Source organism: Monodon monoceros, unplaced genomic scaffold, assembly GCF_005190385.1.
Source record: "Monodon monoceros isolate NGI ecotype Baffin Bay Population unplaced genomic scaffold, NGI_Narwhal_1 Super_Scaffold_11, whole genome shotgun sequence".
In the NCBI taxonomy this organism is placed as follows: domain Eukaryota; kingdom Metazoa; phylum Chordata; class Mammalia; order Artiodactyla; family Monodontidae; genus Monodon; species Monodon monoceros.
The window spans coordinates 135,702,764-135,725,033 of NW_021703767.1; the positions used below are offsets into that span (position 1 = coordinate 135,702,764).

The 22,270-nt window shown below is 41.0% G+C and overlaps 1 protein-coding gene across 1 annotated transcript in view; it reads left to right on the forward strand.

Annotated features, from left to right (window-relative positions):
• The first annotated feature begins 16,268 nt into the window (after positions 1 to 16,268).
• The window catches only part of KCNH8 (potassium voltage-gated channel subfamily H member 8), a 385,168-nt gene continuing 379,166 nt past the window's right edge, over positions 16,269 to 22,270 (forward strand). The window contains exon 1 of the mRNA XM_029214700.1: positions 16,269 to 16,551. Within this exon, the coding sequence (XP_029070533.1) occupies positions 16,476 to 16,551 (76 nt within the window). The 5' untranslated portion in view covers positions 16,269 to 16,475. The remainder of the gene's footprint in view (positions 16,552 to 22,270) is intronic.

Here is a 22,270-nt window from a genome sequence, read left to right on the forward strand (position 1 = left end):
ATTACAAGATATTGAATATAATTCCCTGTACTATACAGTAAATCCTAATCTGAATATATATATATGTATAACTGGATCACTTTGCTGTACACCTGAAACCAACACAATATTGTAAATCAACTATACTTTAATAAAAAATACTTTATTTTATGTTCTAAACTTAAAAAATAAAAGGCTCATTTTTTTCCCCAAAGGGATATCCAGCTGTTTCTATATTATTAATTAAAAAGACTTTACTTTCTCCATTGAAATGCTTTGGTATCTTTATTTAAATTCAGTTAACCCTATATAAATGGATCAATTTCTGTTGTCTCTATTTTGTTGCTTTGGTTTATATGTCTGTCTTTGCATCAGTACCATATGGAATTGACTCAGTAATCTCTTTGGAGGGGTCATGGGTAATGGTCTAAATTCATATGATAGCTTCCATTTAAAAGCCTCAGAATAGGGGCTTCCCTGGTGGTGCAGTGGTTGAGAATCTGCCTGCTAATGCAGGGGACACGGGTTCGAACCCTGGTCTGGGAGGATCCCGTATGCCGCGGAGCAACTAGGCCCGTGAGCCACAACTACTGAGCCTGCGCGTCTGCAACGTGTGCTCCACAACAAGAGAGGCCGCGATAGTGAGAGGCCCGCGCACCGCGGTGAAGAGTGGCCCCCGCTTGCCACAACTAGAGAAAGCCCTCGCACAGCAACGAAGACCCGACACAGCAAAAATAAATAAATTAATTAATAAAACAGAGGACTAGTCTTTGCCAAAGAATGATTGAAGTTTAAAAATAAATAAATAAATAAAAACCTCTGAATAACTAAAATCTAAAAGCCCTTGAATAACTAATGTGAAGGAACTCCCCCAAACATAAAGAACTACATTTTGGAAAAAACACAACTTGGGTTAGGGTTCCCAAAATTTATATTTAGGATACTTCCTGTGTTGTCTCTTTTTTGCCATCTAGTGAGAAATTACTGTGGTTCAATTTTATTAAAGACCTGTATTTAAAACTGGAAGGAATATCAAATACAAGTGGTCCAGCATTTCTCAAACTGGGTTTTACATAGCCTAAGCAACATTTATTTCCCAATAATCAGGATTCCTATGTGGGTATATATATATATATATATATATATATATATGTGTGTGTGTGTGTGTAACTTTATTACCACCTGTAGTATTAGATATTTCATATTGTATATAATCTTTTTCAAAACAAAAAATTTAAAGAAAATAAATGTTAAACAGTATTTTATCACTTACTGAAATGGGAAATTTTTTCTAATATGTATTTTTATAATAGATAATTATTAAAATAAAATAATTTTAATTTTTTTTTTTTTTTTGGCTGTGCTGTGAGATTTCTGGGATCTTAGTTCCCTGACCAGGGATGGAACCTGGGCCTTCAGCAGTGAAAGCACAGAGTCCTAACCACTGGACTGCCAGGGAGATTCTCAAAACTAAAATAATTTTGGTACAGTCTAAAATCATCTCACAAACAGCTCATAGTATCATAATCTGAGAAGTACTAGAGGCCTGTAAAATTACTGTAGGTCCTTTAGGGAGATGTCCACAAAAAAATGAGCAATATATTATGTAGTCAATAATTTTCATTTTCAGGTGACAAAGATTTCCAGTATTTATAATATGGTTTATGGGTCTTAAAGATTCAAGGTTAGGGCTCAAGTCTCCTTATGCCAAGTCCATTGTTTTGTCAATTATACCACTGTGTTAAGAGTATCCTTCACGTCCCTGGTGGTGCAGTGGTTAAGAATCCGCCTGCCAATGCAGGGGACACAGGTTGGATCCCTTGTCCAGGAAGATTCCACATGCCGTGGAGAAACTAAGCCCGTGCACCACAACTACTGAGCCTGCGCTCTAGAGCCCATGAGCCACAACTACTGAGCACATGTGCCACAACTACTAAAGCCCAGGTGCCCTAGAGCCTGTGCTCCACAACAAGAGAAGCCACTGCAATCAGAAGCCCATGCACCGCAACGAAGAGTAGCCCCTGCTCGCCGCAACTAGAGAAAGCCTGCATGCAGCAACGAAGACCCAGCACAGCCAAAAATGAATAAATAAATAAATATATATATATATATTAAAAAAAAGAGTATCCTTTTTCCCTTGCTTACTTTCTGAAACATGTATTCAAATTGTTATTAAAACAGTTTTTATGAGAGTGGAACCATTATCCACATTAATATAATTATGCAGAAAGAGGTCAGTGGATAAGTTAAGCTATGCTGTTGAATTTTGTGAATTTAAAATCCACAAAAGCCCTCAAATGTTTGGTTTATTTAAATTATGTCTCAGGAAGCAATAAAATAAAACTTGAAATTTTATTAAATGGGAAAGAAACTTTTCAACTTCATTATTAACCTTGACTGTTTATAATAGAATTTCTGATTTTTCCTGAATGTAATCCATATGATTCAGTACAATTTATCCTTTGAATATAATTACATACTATACATTATTTTTTAAAAGAAAGTAAACCTTTCAAAGGATATAATCCTTAGAAAAAAAGATAGGGGATAAAAGTGATTTTAGTTCTGCCACGTGGGCTTAAATAAGCATTTAAAAGCAATTAAAATTGTTAGATGTTCCTGTTTTGTTGCCTTTGGCAGAGAAGAATGAGTAAGCTTACAAAATGCTATCTAGGGAAGTATTTGTTGAAACTTGAACTTGATATAAAGGAGCTGCAGCGTGGGCTTCTTGGTCGATAAAAATACTCTTCATTTCCAAAATTCAAATAGGTCTACACTTCTGGACCACACTTCAGAAACAGCACATGGAGCCAAGCACCTGCTGCCTGATCGGGCGTGCTTGACTTCATTCATTCACACATTCACTCATTCACTCTTCATTGGGGCAATCACAGCCTCTACGGTACCTGAATCGCTTTGTGCATCATTTCTATTATGAAGCATTTTGTGCACTAAGCCCAGCTGTAATATTGATCCTTCCGTATTTTTAACAAGAAGAATACGCCATTGAAGCTTTACCCCGTTCAAATGTATCTTAGCATTCCCAGTGATTTTTATACTTTGTTTCTCCAGGTCTAACTTCTCACCTCCCCAAAAAGATTGTGACTGCCACGTGAAATGATCAGCGAAAAGAAGAAAATGAAAAGTTAACTACAAATTATATTCTTTAAAACACTGATAATTTTTGTTTTTGGAAAACAATCTCTCCATAATGTTTGCCTTACAATGTGGAAGGGTTGAAGTTTTTATCCAGTAAAAAAAAAAAAAAAAAGAAAGAAAAAGAAAAAAAAGTGTAAAGATTTAAAATCCTAATGACTTCGTTATTTCAGACACTTAATTTTTTTTTCATTTTTTTCCTTTTAATTAAAATTTAAATATGATAGTTTCTCTTCAATGTGATAAAGAGGGATTTTTGTGTGTGTCTCTCTTAGAATAATTATGAAGGTATATAGGATAAGGTAATTGTGTAATAAAATGATCAATTAATGTGCATGTAAAATTTATTGAGCTTTTAATTATTGTTCTTATTAAAACTCATGTGCATTACAGATTTTATTGAACTTTCCATCTATTTTCTCTCATATCAGCAATTTAAAATGAAATTATTCCTCAAAGTAGCCTGGAATGGGTTTTTAAAAAAATATTTGTTAGGGGCTTCTCTAGTGGCACAGTGGTTGAGGGTCCGCCTGCCGATGCAGGGGACGCGGGTTCGTGCCCCGGTCCGGGAGGATCCCGCATGCCGTGGAGCGGCTGGGCCCCTGGGCCATGGCCGCTGGGCCTGCGTGTCCGGAGCCTGTGCTCCGCGACGGGAGAGGCCACGGCAGTGAGAGGCCCGTGTACCGCAAAAAAATAATAATAAATAAATATTTGTTAGAACTTAAAATATTCTCAAAGTGCTGTACCTTCTCAATTCCTGTTATACCTACTAGGGCATATCTGGGTCTTCATATTCCCTTAGGCAGAGTCTGCATGTCCTCTGCCTCTGTAAACAGTCTCGATAACTATTTGTCATCCTTAATATATATTCTACATTTATTAGGCAACGGATATGCATTGTGCTCAGTACTTTGCTAACCAGTAAGGAACCCAAAGAATAAAACTGACAGAAAGTCAAGGGTGAACCTCAAGTCATACAATAATTACAGACAGTTTTATAAACTGACATTGTGAGCGTTTTGCAACTCACTAGTTTTGTTACATGCTCTTCTTCGACTTTTCTTCTCGAGTTCTGCTAACTTCAAGGCAGCCTGGATGCATATTCCTGTGAGGAGAGCCAAAAGTAGCAGCCATAACTTTGAAAATTTTAAAAATCCCTTTATTAAAAACGAAATAGATAGTTGCACGTTAATGTGAAAATAGTTTCTGGAATATGTGCCTTTAGAAATAACTTTACCACATACCATGAATCATCAGAGGCACATATACTCCAGCTTGAGAAGCTTTAAAGGTGATCTACAAAAGATGAACTGCCATGAATATTTTATCAGAAGAGTTAGAACTCAAAAGAAAAGGAGGAATTTAATCTTCCATAGCCACATTAGGGATGGAGCATCAAGGGTACCACCTTAATAGTCTGAAAAAAATATTGATCCAGGAAAGAGCAGAGGTACAAAGGAAAAGTCACAAGGGCACTCTGCTGGGACCATTTAGATTTGTGTCCTCTCCTGAGTTGACTGACCTTGGAAAAGTTGCAGCCTTTCTTAGTGTACCACTCTCCATCTGCTAGAGCGATTGCACAATCTCTTCTGTCTTTTCTAGTTTTTCCATCCTATGATTCAAAAATGCACTGAATTTCTTGCCATTTTACTGCACTCCACTTTGAATTAATGAACACAGTAGAGTGGCAACGATCCCTAAGTGCCAAGCTCGCCACCAGAAATAGCTTCAGTAATGTAATTTTAAAATATGTTTTGACTGCCTGCAATTTTGAAGCTGCTACAAAGGGAAGAAACTAGCCTTTAATGAACTACTACAATGTGCCAGTCATTGCATATTCCACAATAAGAAAGAAATGACTCAACCTATTTCTTTACAATCTATTTAGGAACAAAGTTTATAAAGTGGAATTACAGAAGAAACATTTCAAAACTGGGCAGCAGCAAAGGAAAAACTGAATCTTGAAATTTAAAGTGATGGCCAATGTGAGAAAGAATTAATGTTAGAAATCTTTTGGAGAAGGAGAATTTTTCAGCTGAATCTGGGGGAAGATGATAGCTAAGTATTAAAAAGAAGGAAGGGAAAGTAGATGTTGGGAAAGTAACAAAAATGTACTTGAAATGAATTTGCAGTATAAGGATTTTTAGTGAAGTAGTAGAATGAAGAACTTTGCAACTATGGAGGCCATAGTTTAGTTACTTAAATGGATCCACATGGAGGAAATAACACTCTCCAGTCAGAGGACATAAATCTATATTGAAAACCTACAAAAAGCATAAATTCAATCCAGGGACCATGAAAGATACAAAGCGTCTAAAATACAATGCTGGCCCCTAAGATGTCTCTGATTTATTAGAAGACTCAAAGCATCCAGACCTTGAAGGGTAATAAAACTAAATTTTATAGAAACAAATCAAGACATCAAAAGAAGACCTGTCTTGATATTTCATGAGACATTACCAAATAAAGAATTTAAATAATGCGACTACAACTCAGAAAAGAGAGATCACTGAGCCAGCACCATGAGATTAAAAAAGAAATGAACGGCATGATGTCTGACCACCAGGAGCTGAAAAATTTTAAACATCTATTTCACCAACACTTAGAACTGCTCCACCTCTCCCTTGCCCCTTGTTACCCTTTCGTTTCTGTTTTCTGTTAGCTGAGTGATGACGGCATTGCCATTTACATCAGCACTGAGCATCTATTCTCATCTTCTCCTAAAACATTGGGTTTAAAAACATACAAAGGAGCAGCAGGAGACTTGAAAAAGACCGACTTTATACATATATATATATATATTTTTTTTTCTTGTACGACAGTCTAAAAACAGAAACGAGGAAAGAATCTAGGGAAGAGAAGGATGGTGTAAAAGTCACTCTTTTCATCTTTAATGCATTAGGCAAGACTCAGAATTGTCTTTTTCTGTATGTGAGCAAAGGGATACAGTTTTTCATTCAGGTTCTCAGGGGCAGCAAGTATCGTTGCTGGGCTTCAATTTTCAAGTGGAGAGAGATGGTGCCTAAACTTATTTTGAAATTGTGTACCTGAACATGGATCATATTATTAAAACAGTAAGGAAGCTTGGAGAACTGAAGCTACTCTTCCTTCTTTCTCTCTCTATGTGAATCCCAGAGACAGGAAATGGTGTGTTCAAAGTCACAAATTGGAGTGAAAATAATCTTGGAGTGAAACCTGAGTTTTCAGTGCTCAGTATTTTGCTATTTCAATAAAACCAAGTTACAGGGTTTTTTTTTGTTTTTTTGTGTGTTTTGTTTGTGGTACACGGGCCTCTCACTGTTGTGGCCTCTCCAGTTGCGGAGCACAGGCTCCGGACGCACAGGCTCAGTGGCCATGGTTCACGGGCCCAGCCACTCCACGGCATGTGGGATCTTCCCGGACCGGGGCACGAACCCACGTCCCCTGCATCAGCAGTCAGACTCTCAACCACTGCACCACCAGGGAAGCCCCAAGTTACAGTTTTTTTCTTGGAATTTAATTCCAAGAAAGATTCTGATCTTACCCAAATGACTGATGCTTACAATCACCGGGCCATGGTTTGGCCTTGACTTAAGTCAGAGCTTAATTTAATGCTCAGATGAGTATACCACATTCCCTGTCCAAAAAATTGTCCCTTCCTTTATATAACTTCTGATTTTTCCTGTATTTTTTAGTGTATTTTGGACTTTATTATAAATTAATACATATTCATAGTGGAAAATCTGGAAAACATGTCAGACTCTAAAAAAACAAAAAAAATTTTATCTCACCACTCTTATTACTTTATTTGAACAATCTTTCTATGTATGTTTTAACTATAAACTGCCTTGAAATAGTTTAAGAAGTAGGAAGAGATTACTTTATGAATAAGTTTCTTTTATTAAACAGGAATAGCATCACCTCACACTTCATGAATACCCATCCATCTGTTAATATGGTTAGTTTCTTTAATTTAACAGGCATCCAACAAATGGACCTCTCTTTTTAAAAATATGCATGTCATAGCAAGATGGAGACCCTAATGCAGTACAGGGCCATGGGAGCTGCCTTGAATTCATAGTGCATGGTCATAGATTTAAGAAATATTTCATAGTTTGAAATTTTTGTGACATAAGGAATATACATTATTATAAAGTACCTGTTCAATAATTTTTATATAATTTTTATTATAAAGTACCTGTTCAGAAAAGTTTGGGTCACCTACCAACTCTTCCCCTCATTTTTTGCATGTAAACTATCAATCCAGCAATATTGGGGAAAGCACTCAGAATATTCTGTTAAGGTCAAATTTGTGTGATTTTCAAATCAATAAATCAAATGTGAACACCCACATCCGAATCCACACACCTACATGCAGGATATCAATCAACTAGGGAGAGGATAAGAGATTGGAGAGCAAAAGGAATTGTTATAAAAGAGCCATGAATTTAGTGTTGACACTTGCTGCAGAGAAGGACCTGCTATAGAATAATTTCATTCATCCATTCATTTATTCTTCATTCATTGAACATTTAAAAATACATCATCTGTGCCAAATAACTTTAAATAAAAGATTATACAAGATAATCTCCTTAAGATAAACTTTAAAAAGCTCAGTGTGTGGTGTAAAAGATAGGTAAAGGAACAGATATCGATCCAGGTAATAGTGAAGTGATTGAAATAATAATAACTAACATGTATCCCTTCAACGAATATTTCTGTGTCTACGATGTGCCAGAGCCCACATAAGTCACTAGGAATACAATGGTGAACAGACAGTCGATACTATCCTAATCACTTTTTATGTTGTCTCCTTTATCCCTCATAATTGCCCTGTGAAATGTATGTTATTATCACTCCCATGAGACTCAGAAAAGATAAATAAGTTATGCAGAACCACACAGGTCAAACTAGGTCAGATCATATTCAACAACTGATGTACAACTATTATGAGAGCGAATGGCTCCCTTTTAAGGGGCATCCAAATTCAGCTGGAGTAGAAAGTGTGTATGTGTGTGGTGGTCTTGCCCAGGATGTCCGGGAAGTGCTTTCCAGGAGGTGAGGGTAGTATGATTAAAGTCATAGTCTCTCGAAGGGCACACTACATTTTGGAAACTTCTAGGAATTTTGGATTCCTTGAACATAAAATTTGAAGATGATAAGAAATATGTTTTGAGAGATGTGCTGAGCTCAAACATAGACCTCTGACTTTATCCCACAGGCAGCATGAGAAGTGATAAGATCACATTTACCCTTTAGTAAGGTCATGCCAGCCTGGAGTGTAGAGAAAGGATTCAGGAAGAAAAAACTTTAGGTCAGGAAAGCATTGCAGGGGCTCCCACAAGGGATGGCCAAAGCCTAAACTAGGGCATCAATTGGATGGAGAAATTAGGGACTCCTCAGAATATAGTTAGGAGACAAAGTAAGGGCTTAGAGATTTGATGGACATTGGGAATAAAATATAAGAAGGATGACTTCCTGGAGTGTCATATAGATAACTTGATGGTAAGGATAAGAGTTTATGTGGGAGGAATATTCAAGGGGTGATACAAATCCCACAGTTGGATATTGTTAGCCAGAAGATCAGAGGAAAGATCTGGGCCTCGGATGAAGAACACTTTTCATTTCCCGGCTGAAAGATAGAGAGCAGATATATGACCTTCCAGGTGACTTTTTTGTTCAACGGTAATGATGGAGGCCTCCATTTCTGGATGTTGGTGGTCTGCCAGCCTGGGGTACCCAAGTCATTGCGTAGAGAGAGCCCTCTATTGTTCTACAAGCAACAATTACATTTTGGTGGTTACATTCCTTAAATCTGAGATGGGGTCTTGGTGCTCCCACAGCAACATCTAACCTATACTAACTATCAAGTGAGCAGCATAAGAGACATAGCACCAGATCACAGAGCTAATAAGGACTCTCTTCACTTTCCCCTGTGTTGGTGAGATGGGACAAATGAGGCTCTTGGGAATCTGCTGCCTACCTCACAGCTCCAGGTACATTGCAGTGGCCTAAATCCCTAATGTTTTTGGTAGTTATGTGGTCACAGCCCTTTTTCTCACACTCATGGGAGACACCTTTAATTGATCTTCAACTCTCTCTCCCTGAATCTGGGAATGGTCTAAAAATGACTTTCAATACAGGAAGCCAAGGAGCTGTTATCAAATTTTCAGAATTGATACGTGATCTGAAACCTGTTAGTCTTCCATAGTATGGACCTTTGTTTTGGTCATTCCACGTTTATGGCAGACATATGCCACACCCACAGGGCAAGGGTTATGATAGAGGCATAGGTGACTTACTATAGGAACATAGAGAAAGGAGTACTTAAACTGGATGAGGAAACTCAAAGAAAGGTTTCAGTCGAAGTGACATTGAAGGTGCTCCTTGGATTATGAGTTCAACTGGTGAGGAAAGTTATAAGTAAAAAAAGTTATAAGGCGGTCCTCTGAGATAGAGGGGATGGGCCCTCTATGTTAAAAGCGATGGAGGCCTGAAAGAGAGTAGCACATTCTGGGAACTGAATGTAATTCAGCATGCATCAAGGGCAGGATGTAGATGAGACTGGAGGGCTATGTAGAGGCCAGTTCTTGAATGGTCCCCACATGATAGGTGATGAAATTTTGTTTTGTCTTCTAAAATACAGGGATTTTAAGGAGGGGACTATGTGATGAATTTATATTGTAGAAAAACCATTATGTTAATTGCAGAACAAAGGACCAAATGAAGAATAGTTTTGATGCAGGATGACCAACTAGGGGAAATCTTCCTAGTGAAAAAACAATGCGTACATCAACTAAGAGGGTGACAGCAGAAAATGTAGAAAAGATTCCACAGATGCTATGGAGCTCGAAGGGACAGAAATGAGCAATAGATTACTTGAGTGTAAGGAGAGGATAATTTAGATTGGGTTTCAGATTGCAGTTCGGGCTAATGGTGAATCACAGAGGAAAAATGGAGAGAAAAGGGAAAAGTAGGTGCTGGAATGAGGCAACAGAGATAGATGAAGTTTTTTCTTTTTTTCTTATTTAAGATTCATTGCCAGCAGTAGAACCTAGCAAATGGGCTCATGGGTCTCTCTTCTCAGGAAATCTCCCTGATGTGTCCAGGTAAGTTCAGATCCTCTGAGAAGCAGACACTAAGACAGGGTTAGACATGCAAGAGACTTATTGAGGAAAAATCTTGTTAAGGATGATGTGGGGTGGGATCAGGTGTAGGCAGGGAGAGTCTTCAGACCGTGACACAGGGCTGACACCCGTGAAAGGAGCAGGAAGGCACAGGGATGGGTAGGAAGTAGGACACACAACTGAGTGTCCACCAAGCTATGAGGGATCCCTGAGCAAAGATTACATGTTAGGAGAGTCCCATGTTGGGCACCATTGGCCAGGCTTTAATACCTGCATGGTGTTGGTCATTGGTGGGAAGCAGCCCTGAGCGAGCACAGCTCAGAATGGAGAGCGTGTCACCAGCAACCCTCCTTCCAGCAGATGCTCTAAAGAGGAGACCCTAGTGGCACACTTCATGGCCACGAAATATCTGTTCTCGAATATTCTAGAGCTCCTTTTCTTCAAAGACCATGTTCTGTGTTTTCTTAGAGTCTGTATTTGTCTATTTGGCATCCATTCATCACAAGGCCAGTAATATGAACCATATTTTCTTACTTTCTGTATTCCTGATGCTCTGACACTTGGGGGCCTTACAGACCCTGGGGGAGACTGCCCTTCCCAGGGCTAGCTAATTCCTAAAGATAATGACAACTTACCTATGAGTATGCCTTTCATATGAAAACCAACCCATCCCAAGTTTATGCCCTTAACCACCTCCTTATCTAAATCTCACACACTAAGCCAACATTTCCCCTGTTCTAAATCATCCCGGGGCCAGGTACCAGGTAACTAAAACCAAAGCTAAAGCTCCCCCAGAATTATTCAAACTAGCCAGTCCTAAACTGTTCCCTCTGCCCTGCCTTGCCTTCCCCACAGAAACCCCAGTAAAGGCTGTGGCACCCCAATAAAGAGTGAAGCCCTCTCTTCACTTCTGACGAAACCTGGTGTTCCTACCAGGAACTGTCAGTAACCTTAAACTTTCTTTTCAAATGCATTGATCTCTCCCTGTTGTCTCTCAGTCACCTTTCAAAATTAAATTAAGATCCAGGCAGGAAACAAATTGTATTTTACCACCCCTTTAAAATTAGAAAGCCACGTGACTTATTTTGGCCATAAATTGCCAGGGGAAGTTTTAAAACACGGCATCTTCTGTCAGATTATCTTTCTCCCATCAAGGAAGACATATTTTGAGCAAAGCTTCCATCAGTCTGGACTCTGATAATAAGCAGAGACGCGTGGTAACTCAGATATGTAGAAGGAGCAAGAAGTAGCAGTGATGTCATAAGACACTGAGATTTTATATTTTCATTGATATATAATCTAGGTTATCCTGACTGTGATTATAGCTTTGGAGATTTTTTCAGAGTATTCCAGTTTTTACACACATTGAGAGTATTTGAGAAATAGAAGGCAGTGACCATACTACCAGAATCCAGGTTGGCTGGATAATAGAGAAGACAATTCAAAAGCCCTGATTTTCCTTCTGAGCTTCTAGAACCATTTATATTTAGAAGGAAAAGCTCAGAAGCCAAGTGTTGTGACAGGTTATTACGCATGAACATGTTCTTAGTTAATAAGACCACACATTATAACAGTCAGTCAACAATATTTATTGTGTACAAAGAACTGAATTAAGTGTGTTAGAATATCAAAAAAAGGAGAAATAGATGATTATAATAATCCCTTATAACATATGCTGCTCGTCACAGGTTTCAAAGATTTTGCACAAATATTTTTTTCTACTGGAAGTAGGTAGGGAAAGTGTCATCCCTGTTTTACAGGTGAGGAAATGGGAAGTCACAAAGATTAAATGATTTGCCCAAGGTCACATCAAAGTTACAAAGGGGATAAGTGGTAGAGACAAATCTAGGACACTTGGAGTAGATGTTCTTCTGTATCAGGCTGTTAATTAAAATAGTTACTTCTCTGGAGGGCTAAAATTCTTGTTGCCAGAAAAAGGTTTATGAATATTTTCAAAGCCTATAGTCAAACGCATGAACATACAAGAAGCATTCGTTTGTGCCATGGTATTCGTGAATGCTATAGGTAGAAAATGGACGTGAAGACCTAAAACCATCAAACAGGTATAGGGATTTCTAAAGCCCCTTTCAGTCTCATCCAGACTGAAAAAACAGCATGCAGTGTAGGGGAGGCGTTGGTTCAAAACCTCAGGAGCTCCTGGGGTGAAATCTGAAACTGGCCCCATATACAGAGTACAGGGAGAGACCAAAGAAAGAGGCAGACCTCTCCAGATGGGTAGATGGCAGGTGTAATAGGCAAGAGAAGTTACATATGAGGCTTGTCTTGAGCAGCTGCAAAACAATAGAACTTCACACCTCCCACCAGAACCTTGAACATTTATACAGAAGCCTTAATGATGTTCAGTCCCAATGGTTTCAACACTACATTGTTCTGTCAAGGCTGGGTCCCTGGAAACAGCTCCGGCTGTGTGTGTGGAAAGGGACTGGGATTGCCCAGGTCCAGCTTGCAAGTAAACCAGGGGTCAAGCCCTCTCCATGACCTCCCCCAACAGGGAAGAATCAACATTAAAGGAAACAATAACAATTGCCATTTATACGTGGCTTTAGTTCTCAAGTGATTTTCATGTATGTTTTTCACTTGTGTCTTACATTTTCGCTGTAAAGATTTGTCAAGTTGAGACCAGATATTGTACCCATAAGTCCTAAACTCTTATGGAAATACATAGAATAGGTGAAAACAGATTCTTAAATCAAATTTTGGGATACTATTATAAGGCAACCTCCTTTGAAACTTGAAATTAACAAATTGATGTGGAGATTTTAACATGTGGACTTATGTTCCCTTCTAATGAATCTGGGCTCTGTGTCTGTTTTGTTCTATCAGTTTCTAGACCAGGCGTTAAGAAACTGGTAGCTCCTAATTCCTATCTCTTGCGATACTCTTGAAACCCAGTCACCATGCCCAAAGGAAGCCTGGAGAGGTTCATATGAAGAAGAACTGAAGCCCCAAAGCCCCAGCCCTGGTTGAATTCCCAGCTGACTGTCAGCACCAAGTTGCCACCTGTGTCAGTGAGCCATATTGGAAGTGACTCAGAAATGAGCTGTCCCAGTGAGCCCTGCCCAAACGGCAGGTCTAGGAGCAAAACGAAATATTATTATTGTGGGTTTTAGGGTGGTTTGTTACATGGTAAATCAGTGACATTTGCCTAGGTTGGTTTTACCTAGAGAGGCCGTCTATAGTACATAATATTGAGTACCTTGGTTTGAGTTTAGGGATTTTGTGTCTTCTCTTACATTTCAGAGTCAAAGAATGATCTCCTCTTCTGTGAACACGAGTCTCTTCAAAGGGGCCTTGGGTTTAGTGGATTGTGTGGTTATCCTGTGTTCTCATAGTGTTGCCTTACTGGGGTCGTAGAGAAAGGTCATGTTTCTACAGGATGGAAGGGTATTCCATGAAATGAGCTGGGTTTCTTTTTGTCAATTACTGGGGACAGCGGGAACATTTCCTTTAAGGAAAGGAAATGAGATTTGGGACAGATAATGAGATTCCCACTTCTCATTGTGCCTCTTTCTTGAGCCTCTTTGATTTCAAGGTGCTGAAGTATGTTTAAGGGGACTTGGTGTGCTTAACCTCTCATCAAGGGCATGTTTTAATGTCACAGTTTGGCCTCACCCACGTCACACACTTAGGAAGAGCTTTAGGTCCTTGATTGGGCCAGACCTTAGAGTTGGCTTGGACTCAACGACCTGAGTGCTAATGACTCTTCATTAAGAAAGATTTGTTCTTGGTGGGGAAAGCATGTAAGAGATCCACTTATTACATACCAATAGGATCCAAGAGGATCCCGGCCTTGAACATGCATTTAGGGCAGGAGTCTTGTCATGCCTGACACATAGTATGTGCTGGAGGAGAGACTATGACAGCTACTGTCTTTTGCCATAAAACCTAAGCTTTCTTTGGGGTTGCCATTCTTAAGCTCCTCTTGTCGCTCCTTTCTTGCAAGTGATTTCATGCATTTGGCAATATAGCTCAAGCCCACGACAAAACAGCTTTTACACACACACACACACACACACACACACACCCCTAAAGCGCAAATTTTATGAACCGGAGTCGTGGTTTACACTTCATATATTTCATATGAACTTCAAGCCACTTCAAAGGAGGCGTTTTTCTGGCTTTTAAACTGACAGCAGCAGTCTGCGTTTTCTAGAACCCGATGCAACGCCCAAACAGCAGGGACTCCCTCATCTTTCTCTCCCCCGCTCTGCTGGAGCGGGGACCCACGGAGCCACCCGCAGTTGGCTGGGCGCGCCGCTGGGGGGACACCACCCGCGTGAGCTCGGTTTCTGCGAAGCGCTGCCGACTCCGGACAGAAGGATGGGGGAGAGGTCAGGGGTGTCCGGGGGCCAGGCGCTGAGTGCCACGGGCCGGGAGACCCCACACCCCCTGCCGGCCTCTGTAGCACCGCGCCGCCCACTCAGGAATCCCCTCCCCTGCCGGGCGCGCCCCCGCCCAGCTGGCTGCGCGCTGCGGCCGGATCTTCTTGAATTTCAACACAAAGGGAATCCTCGGCCGCAGGAAGTGCATCACGAGGAAGGGGGACCGGAGGCGGGGAGAGGGAGATGCGTCCCTCCCCCTCGACACCCCCCCGCCCTTCGGGAGCCCTGGGCTGCCGTGACGACACCCTCAGGGTCCCCCAGAAGCCCCACCAGCCGGGAGAATCCAAACAAGGAGCCTCCTTCCCCGCAGTAGTGAGGGGCGGGCGCTCTCGCCTCCCGCCAGGCGCCCGAGCTTCCCGGCGGCGAGGACCCGGCTGCCCTGGCTGCGGCTCTCTCACCTGTTCGCTTCACCCCCTTCTCTCCTTCCGGGTGCACTGGCACCTGGGCCGACGTTTGTTTTTCCACCCCAGGCTCTCAACTTTCCTCCTACATCCTCTTCCCTTCCAGGTTTTCTGTAGATTCCTGGCTCCGGGGGTCCTGCACTCCCAGCGGCGCTGCTCCCCGGGCTTGGGCAAGGCTTTCCCGGGAGGGAGTCCCCGCGCCAGCAAGGGGGGCGGGACCGGGAGGGACCATTTTCGTTTTCCCAGATGCTGGCCGTGCCGGGGACTCGCCAGGCTTTCTACCTGGAGGTGCTGGTCGGGGAAGGAGATGAAGGGCAGGCGAGGCTCTTTTGTGTTGCAACTATATTTATGAAGTAGCTTTACGGGTTGTACTTGACATTGTATTTTTCAAACCAATAGCAACAGCAAACTTTTCTAGAAAGGTTTTGTTCACATTTCACCACAGAGTGGGAAACCATTCATTATCCCTATAAAAAGCTATTATTTTGTTATATTCTTTTAGTTTAGAATGGCTTGGGGAGACTAATGGTAATTTGGGGAGAGGGGCTGAAACACCCCTTCCGGAGCCCAGGATGGGAAGGTGGGAAGACCCCGGCGCTTTGCATCAGTTTCCAGGTTGAAAGACCCGGGGGACTGGGGAGGGGGCCTTGCAACTCACTCCAGGCTGCCTTGCTCGGGTCGCGGGCACTTCGCCGCGGCAGCTGCGCCGGAAGGGGGCCACCTACCCCGGGGACGCCTGGCTACCCCAGCTCTCGCGGACACCGCAGGGGGACGTCCCCGCTCCCAAGTTCTGGGCGGCCGGGTACCTGCCCGACCTGTCTCCTCCCCTTCTCCAATACCACACCCACGGGACTCTGGTCTCCCCGGGAGAGGGACAGAGCGGGAACAAAGGGGTCTTTGTTCAGCGGCTCCCGGGGGGTGGGAGTCGTGCTTGCTCGCGTTTCCCGGCGCCCCCGGGAGAAGGGCAGGCTCCGTGATTCCGAGCCTCGCCCAGCCTTGAGCGCCGCCCTCCGCGACCCCAGCGCCTGAGGTCAGGTTGCGGCGCCCCGGGCCACCGCGGGTTCTTCCCGGGCGAGCGGGCTGCGCGGCGGCTCCTGGCGGGCTCTGCCGCCCGCGGAGGGACGGTGGGGGTTCTCGGAGCTGGCGGAGGTGGAGGTGGAGGGGGCGGGAGAGGGAGCCTGCGTCCGGCTGAGCCTGGAGGTGCGGGGCGGGCTCCGCGAGCACTCTCTGGGCTGCTCCTGCCGGAGCCGCGGCGGCTGGAACCATCCTTCGCTCCTTCCATCCTCCCCCTTCTCTCGAGCGGCCCCATCACTGCGCCGGGCCCCCCTCCCCTGCCGTCATCACGCTCCCCTTCTCCCTTCTTGGCACTTTCCTCTCGAACCATCCTTCTGGACAAACTTTGATGGAGAATTTCACACCACGCTGGAAAAATGCCGGTTATGAAAGGATTACTGGCGCCCCAGAACACCTTCCTCGACACCATCGCCACCCGTTTTGACGGAACACGTAAGTCTTGCACTTCGATGAGTTGCATGGGTTTGTTTTTTTTTTTTTTGAATGATTTTTCTCCTATAAATTACTTTCGTTCCCACCCTCCTTTTTGCACCAGTGGATTTTGTTTCCTTATGTTCCCGCCGAGGTGTCTTTTGTGCGGAGAATTTTTTTCCTCTCGTGGTTCGGTGTAGTATTAACACTTCGGTGTAGTTGGCCCCCTTGACTCTTAGGTTTGTAAAGTCTGGAAAAGAATCTGAAGAAAGACCGACACCCGTGTTCACTGTGGGACCCGTAATTCCTCGGTTTTTATTAATTTTATGAAGTGAAAATTGTCCATATTGGTGAATTGCCGATCTGTCCTTCTAGAGTTTCAAGACTCCGTAAATTATAGGAAGAGTTTAGAATGTTCTTCGTCTATGGAGCCTCATTCTGTGAGGTCTTTTGGATAGGCATGATCCCATCTGAGTTTAAGAAATGCAACTAGAATCAAGATTGCCAAGTGTAAGCTTCCCGTAGAATTCTAAACGTTATGAGTTTGTCAGAATCCCGATTCCTGCTTCTCAGGTATTGAAAAGTAGCATACCTTTCAATCTGAAATTATCCTAACACTCGAGGAGAGACTGTTGGAGAAGGAGAAGCCGGGCGTTATAAAGGTTGATCTGATCATAAGAGGAAGTTTCAACATAATTTTTTTGAGGGTGAATATTATTGGACGCTTAGCTTGTTTAAGCTTCTGTTTAAAAGCAAAGATATGGTGTATGGATTCTTGGAGACTGTTGGGAAACGTCTGCAAGTTGTTCTCTTTCAGGACCACGGCCAGGTCCCCGTTCATTCCCAGGCTTCTCAAACTCCCCTCTTCTTGACCGGTTGGTTTTCCCTGTAATGAGGAGTCTGTACTTTCACCCCCAGCAAAAGCTATCAATTGGTTTCACTATGAATATCCACACCTTCCTCCTAGCTTATGTTGCTTCTGCGTGCTATCTTTCCTTTTCTGCCTGTTACACAAGACTTGTAGAAACTCATTTGTTCTAAAGGCTAGTAGTGATTGAGGCATCATTGTTTTTTAGGATGATGGCATATTTCTTGGAGCTGATGTGAGAGAGCACATCTAACTCTGTTTTCACTCCAGTCATCTGGATACACAGTCTTACTACAGTGGGAAGTAAATCCTGGACTTTCGCGCTTCAGGAGTAGTTGGAAAAGTTTATATGAGGGAGAAATGAACTATTTACTGGATTTTATTCAATTTTTATTTTCAACCTCTAGACTACTCAGGGTAGTTGGTGAGCCTTTCCTTCCCCTTTTATGATCTAGATGTGTCAGACAGTATGAGTGAAGTGCAACGCTATTATTTATCTGTCTTCCTTAGATAATAATAGAAAAATATAATAAAATTTCAAATCCCTGCCAGTGACATCATACCCACCACCCAACCACTACACAAAATCACCACTGCTATCTTCATGCATGACTGTGGTTACTACTATTTGTTACCTTAGGAACTGATCAGTTTCTAGTGGATGTTTGTTCTAGAAGTTGCAAATTTAAACCCAAAAGACTTTCAATATTGATCACAAGTGCATGTATTGAAAATGAGCTAACTGGTAAGTGGTAGTTGCTTATCTCATTGTTATTTAAAGTTGAATGGAACGTAGTGTGTTCCCAGCATAGCCCTGGGAATTACTGCAGGGATATATTTAAGTACCAGTTGCTAAGGAGAGGGGCTTTTGATCATCTGTGTAAGGAGACTTCTTCCTCTTTCACTATAACATTTGATAGACAGAAGGCATGTAGAGAAGGAATGGTGTACTAGTGAATAGCTCTTTTTCTATTTTAACTACACATTAATGTGAATAAAATAGAAAGTTAGAAGTTTTAAATCGTTGTTTGCGAAGACCATCATCACATAACCAGCATTTAGAATATTAATAAAATTAAAACTGTTGGAGAGCATGCTTGGTCTGTTCTCCAAGGGTCTGTGGGATTCCTGGAGGGAACCACTTTGTATGAAATCAATCTGAAAATAAGTGAAGCAAATTTCAAAGTAATGAGTGACATAAAGATTTACTTTAGCAAAATTTTGTTGAGAACTTTTAAAGATACCCCTCATCCCAATAAACCCCACTCAAGGAAAGAGGACTGTATCCTCTTATTTGCTTTTCATTTGAATTGCAAGATGACTTGAATAATCTGAAACTTAAAAAAATACATGAAGCAAAGTTAAGCCACAAATTTTGCTAACATCATGGCATATCAGTTTGCCTGCTAAATATTTAGTTTATCTTTTTCTATCTTGTATGTGTTGACACTTATTAAGTATAATTACTATCCCTGAAACTCTTTTCCTATGATCATCCTTCTTTCTCTTGATTTTTCTTATAGCAGTCATTTATTTTCTTGTGCAAGATAAAACCATTTGAAAGTTTTAAATTAGCAAAATTGCCACTCGCCCAAATAAAAATTATACTGGAGAGTGCCTAATGTTATTATACTCAAAATGTAATGTGTTTACTTGGTACATTTTCTGCCTTGTTAGGTATACTTTATAGTCATGTTAGTTTCTTATTTTGTTTTATTTTGGAAAATATCATTGAAAAACTAAGAGAGCAAACAATAACCCTAGAAAACCACCTTGTTAACTTAACCACCATGAAATATTATTATCTTTATTGATTTAATACTGTAATGGAAAATAATAAATCTTAAAACATCATGTAAAATTTCTCCCAGGAAAAATTAAATATATGACAAGAAAAGCCTATAACATAATCTTACTGATTTATCAGTTGAGTTATTATCATCACAGGGCAACAAAAAATAAGTTAATAATATATTTTATCACCTAGTGACACTTTATTATTGAACGTAATAGGATATTTTTTCTTTTTAATATTTAAGAAGTGAGCTGTTGGTCAGGATTGAAAGTCAATAGTGGACCATTAATTGAAACTTTTTTCTCATATTCAATATAATTTTTAAAAACTATTGGAAAATATAAATCTTTTCACATAAACTACCCTGACATATATTTACTCTTGAAATATGCTCTCCTGATTTACGTTTAACTGAATGTAAATGAGACTTAGAAAAACTAAGAAGCTTGCAAATATTGAATATGTGTACTCCATTTAGGGGAAAAAAGTAACTCCAATGAAATTCTTTGACTCATTGCATATAGCCATACTTCTCACTTGAAACACTTAAACATACACACACACACACACACAATGTTAACATTATGACCTGCACATAGTTTATTTTTACATCGTTCATTTTTTTTTTTACACATTTAATGTACTTAAAAAAATCTTTTCTGCGTAGGCTTTTGCTTTAAGTACATGAATATTAATCTGGACAAAGGGAAATGATAATAACAGCACACATAAGTACATATTTTAAAAAATAGTTTTTCAGTACAAATATTTGCCACAGGGTACCATTTGAGAAAAACACATTTCTTTGAGGATATAAAACTTTCAAAGGGAAGTGTCCATTTTCCAACAAAATGGTGCATTAGCCTACATTTTCCAGTCACATCAAAATTTGGCCAGAACAATTCTTTCTCTCTGGGGTTAGTGAGACAAGATCTAAGCTCTAAAGGAAGTTTGTAGCCCAGTAGACTCTATCAAGGAGATTCCATTCAAAGTATTCAGAAATAATGGTGGTTTAGACATTCATTTTGTATTTGCATATGTTTTATGTACTCCTGTTCAAAATGGTCCAAGGAAATTTGTTAAATTGAAACGCTTCCCTTCCAGAGGAAACTCAATAGAGTTTCTTTTCCCCTTTATACTTTCATCAAGGTACATAGATCTCTTAACTTCAGAAGCATAGAGAGAACGGTAATGTACCCAATGCTGTAGCAAAGGGACACGATAAGGAAGGGGACAGTGGAAACTTCCTAAGTCTTTGCTGGGCTGTAGTTAGAAGAATATCATCAGAGGCATTTAGCCAATAAAAAAGATTGAGCTCCATTATGTATGGGTCTGTCTGTAAAAGGCTGTTACATGAAAACATTCAAAGAAATACCTAGCACTCCATAGATATCTCCCCACAAATGGGAGTTCGTAAAGACTCGTTGGTATTTTTTGCATGCCACGAGTAGTCTCTTATTCCCATTCTGTATGTTTAGAGAGACAGTTCCCACGTCAGTTTTCTATTTCCGGGTAGTGAATTACCACGCATTCAGTGGCTTATCATCTCACATTTTCGGTAGGCCAGACATCCAGGCAAAGACCAGCTGGGTCCTGTGCTCAGGGCTTCCGGAGACTACAAGGCTGAAATCAAGTTGTCAGCTGAGGCTCGAGGCCCCCTTCCGAGCTCTCGTGGTTGCTGGCAGAATTTAGTTCCTTGTGGTTTTTCTCAGCAACTGGAGGCTTCCTTCCGCCTCCTGACACATGGCCTCTTCCCCAGGCCCTCTTACATCAGAACAGCTTACTTCTTCACAATGACTCAGCCATAAAAAGGAATGAAATAATGCCGTTTGCAGCAACATGGGTGGACCGAGAGATTATCATACTAAGTGAAGTCAGACAGAGAAGGACAAATATAGTATGATATCGCTTATATGTGGAATCTGCAAAAAGGGTACAAATGAACTTCTGTACAAAACAGAAATAGACTCGCAGATGTAGAAAACAAACTTATGGTGACTGGGGTAAAGGGGAGAGGAGGGATAAACTGAGAGATTGGGATTGACACACTACTATATATAAAATAGGTAAGCAATAAGGACCTACTGTATACCACAGGGAATTCTACTCAATACCCTGTAATGGCCTGTATGGGAAAAGAATATTAAAAAAGAGTTATACATATACATATGTATATGTATAACTGACTCACTTTGCTGTACACCTAAAACTAACACAACATTGTAAATCAACTATACTCCAATAAAAATTGAAAAAAAGAATAAAAAAAGAACAGCAGGAATGCCTGTCGTTTAGAAGCTCACCTTGGTCAGGCCTACCCAGAATAATCTCCCTTTTGACTCAAAGTTGACTGATTATGGATCTTAATTACATCTGTAAAATCCCTTCTAAAATCATATGACCTGTCCAAACTCAAGGGAAAGGGACTAGATGGAGTGTTTACACAAGGGGTTAGGAATCTCGGGAGCCAGTTTAGAATTCGGTCTGCTACCGGTGCTGTCCCATTGCTGTACTATTATACGAAGCCTGACGCTCTCACGTCTGTTCTTCTGTGAAGCAGATTTATTGAGCATGCTCTATGTAATTCTGTACGCACGTAAAATCTGCTGAGCTTGCATCTGCAGTCTTTGTGAATGTAAGGCCCAACTCACTGGTGGGAGGGTTTTTCTTTATATTTGGTGATGGCATATGAGTCAACCTAGCCTAGCCACGTTAGTCAGCTGTGTTAATCAGATTCTTCATTCTCTGATCTACAAGTAACGTGGGAGACATAGGGATATTTTCAGAATATTAATCCCAGTCTCTTGACAGGGTGCTTCCTCTTTCCAGATAAGGAAGGTTACATGGGGTCTGTTGGTCTGTGTACGGGTATCTTAAGCTGCACTGGCGGGTGAACCAGTCCACAAATGTGGCATCTGCAAAGGACGCAAGACAGGTCCTTGTATTCTAAGGTGACTGAGCTGCTTCCACTTTATTTACCTTTTTAACCAGTTCTGTTACTGGCTTCGTATGTGGACTGTTTTGAAACAGTATGTTTTCCATCTTTTTCTTATGCTTCTAACCATGTTTCAGATTTT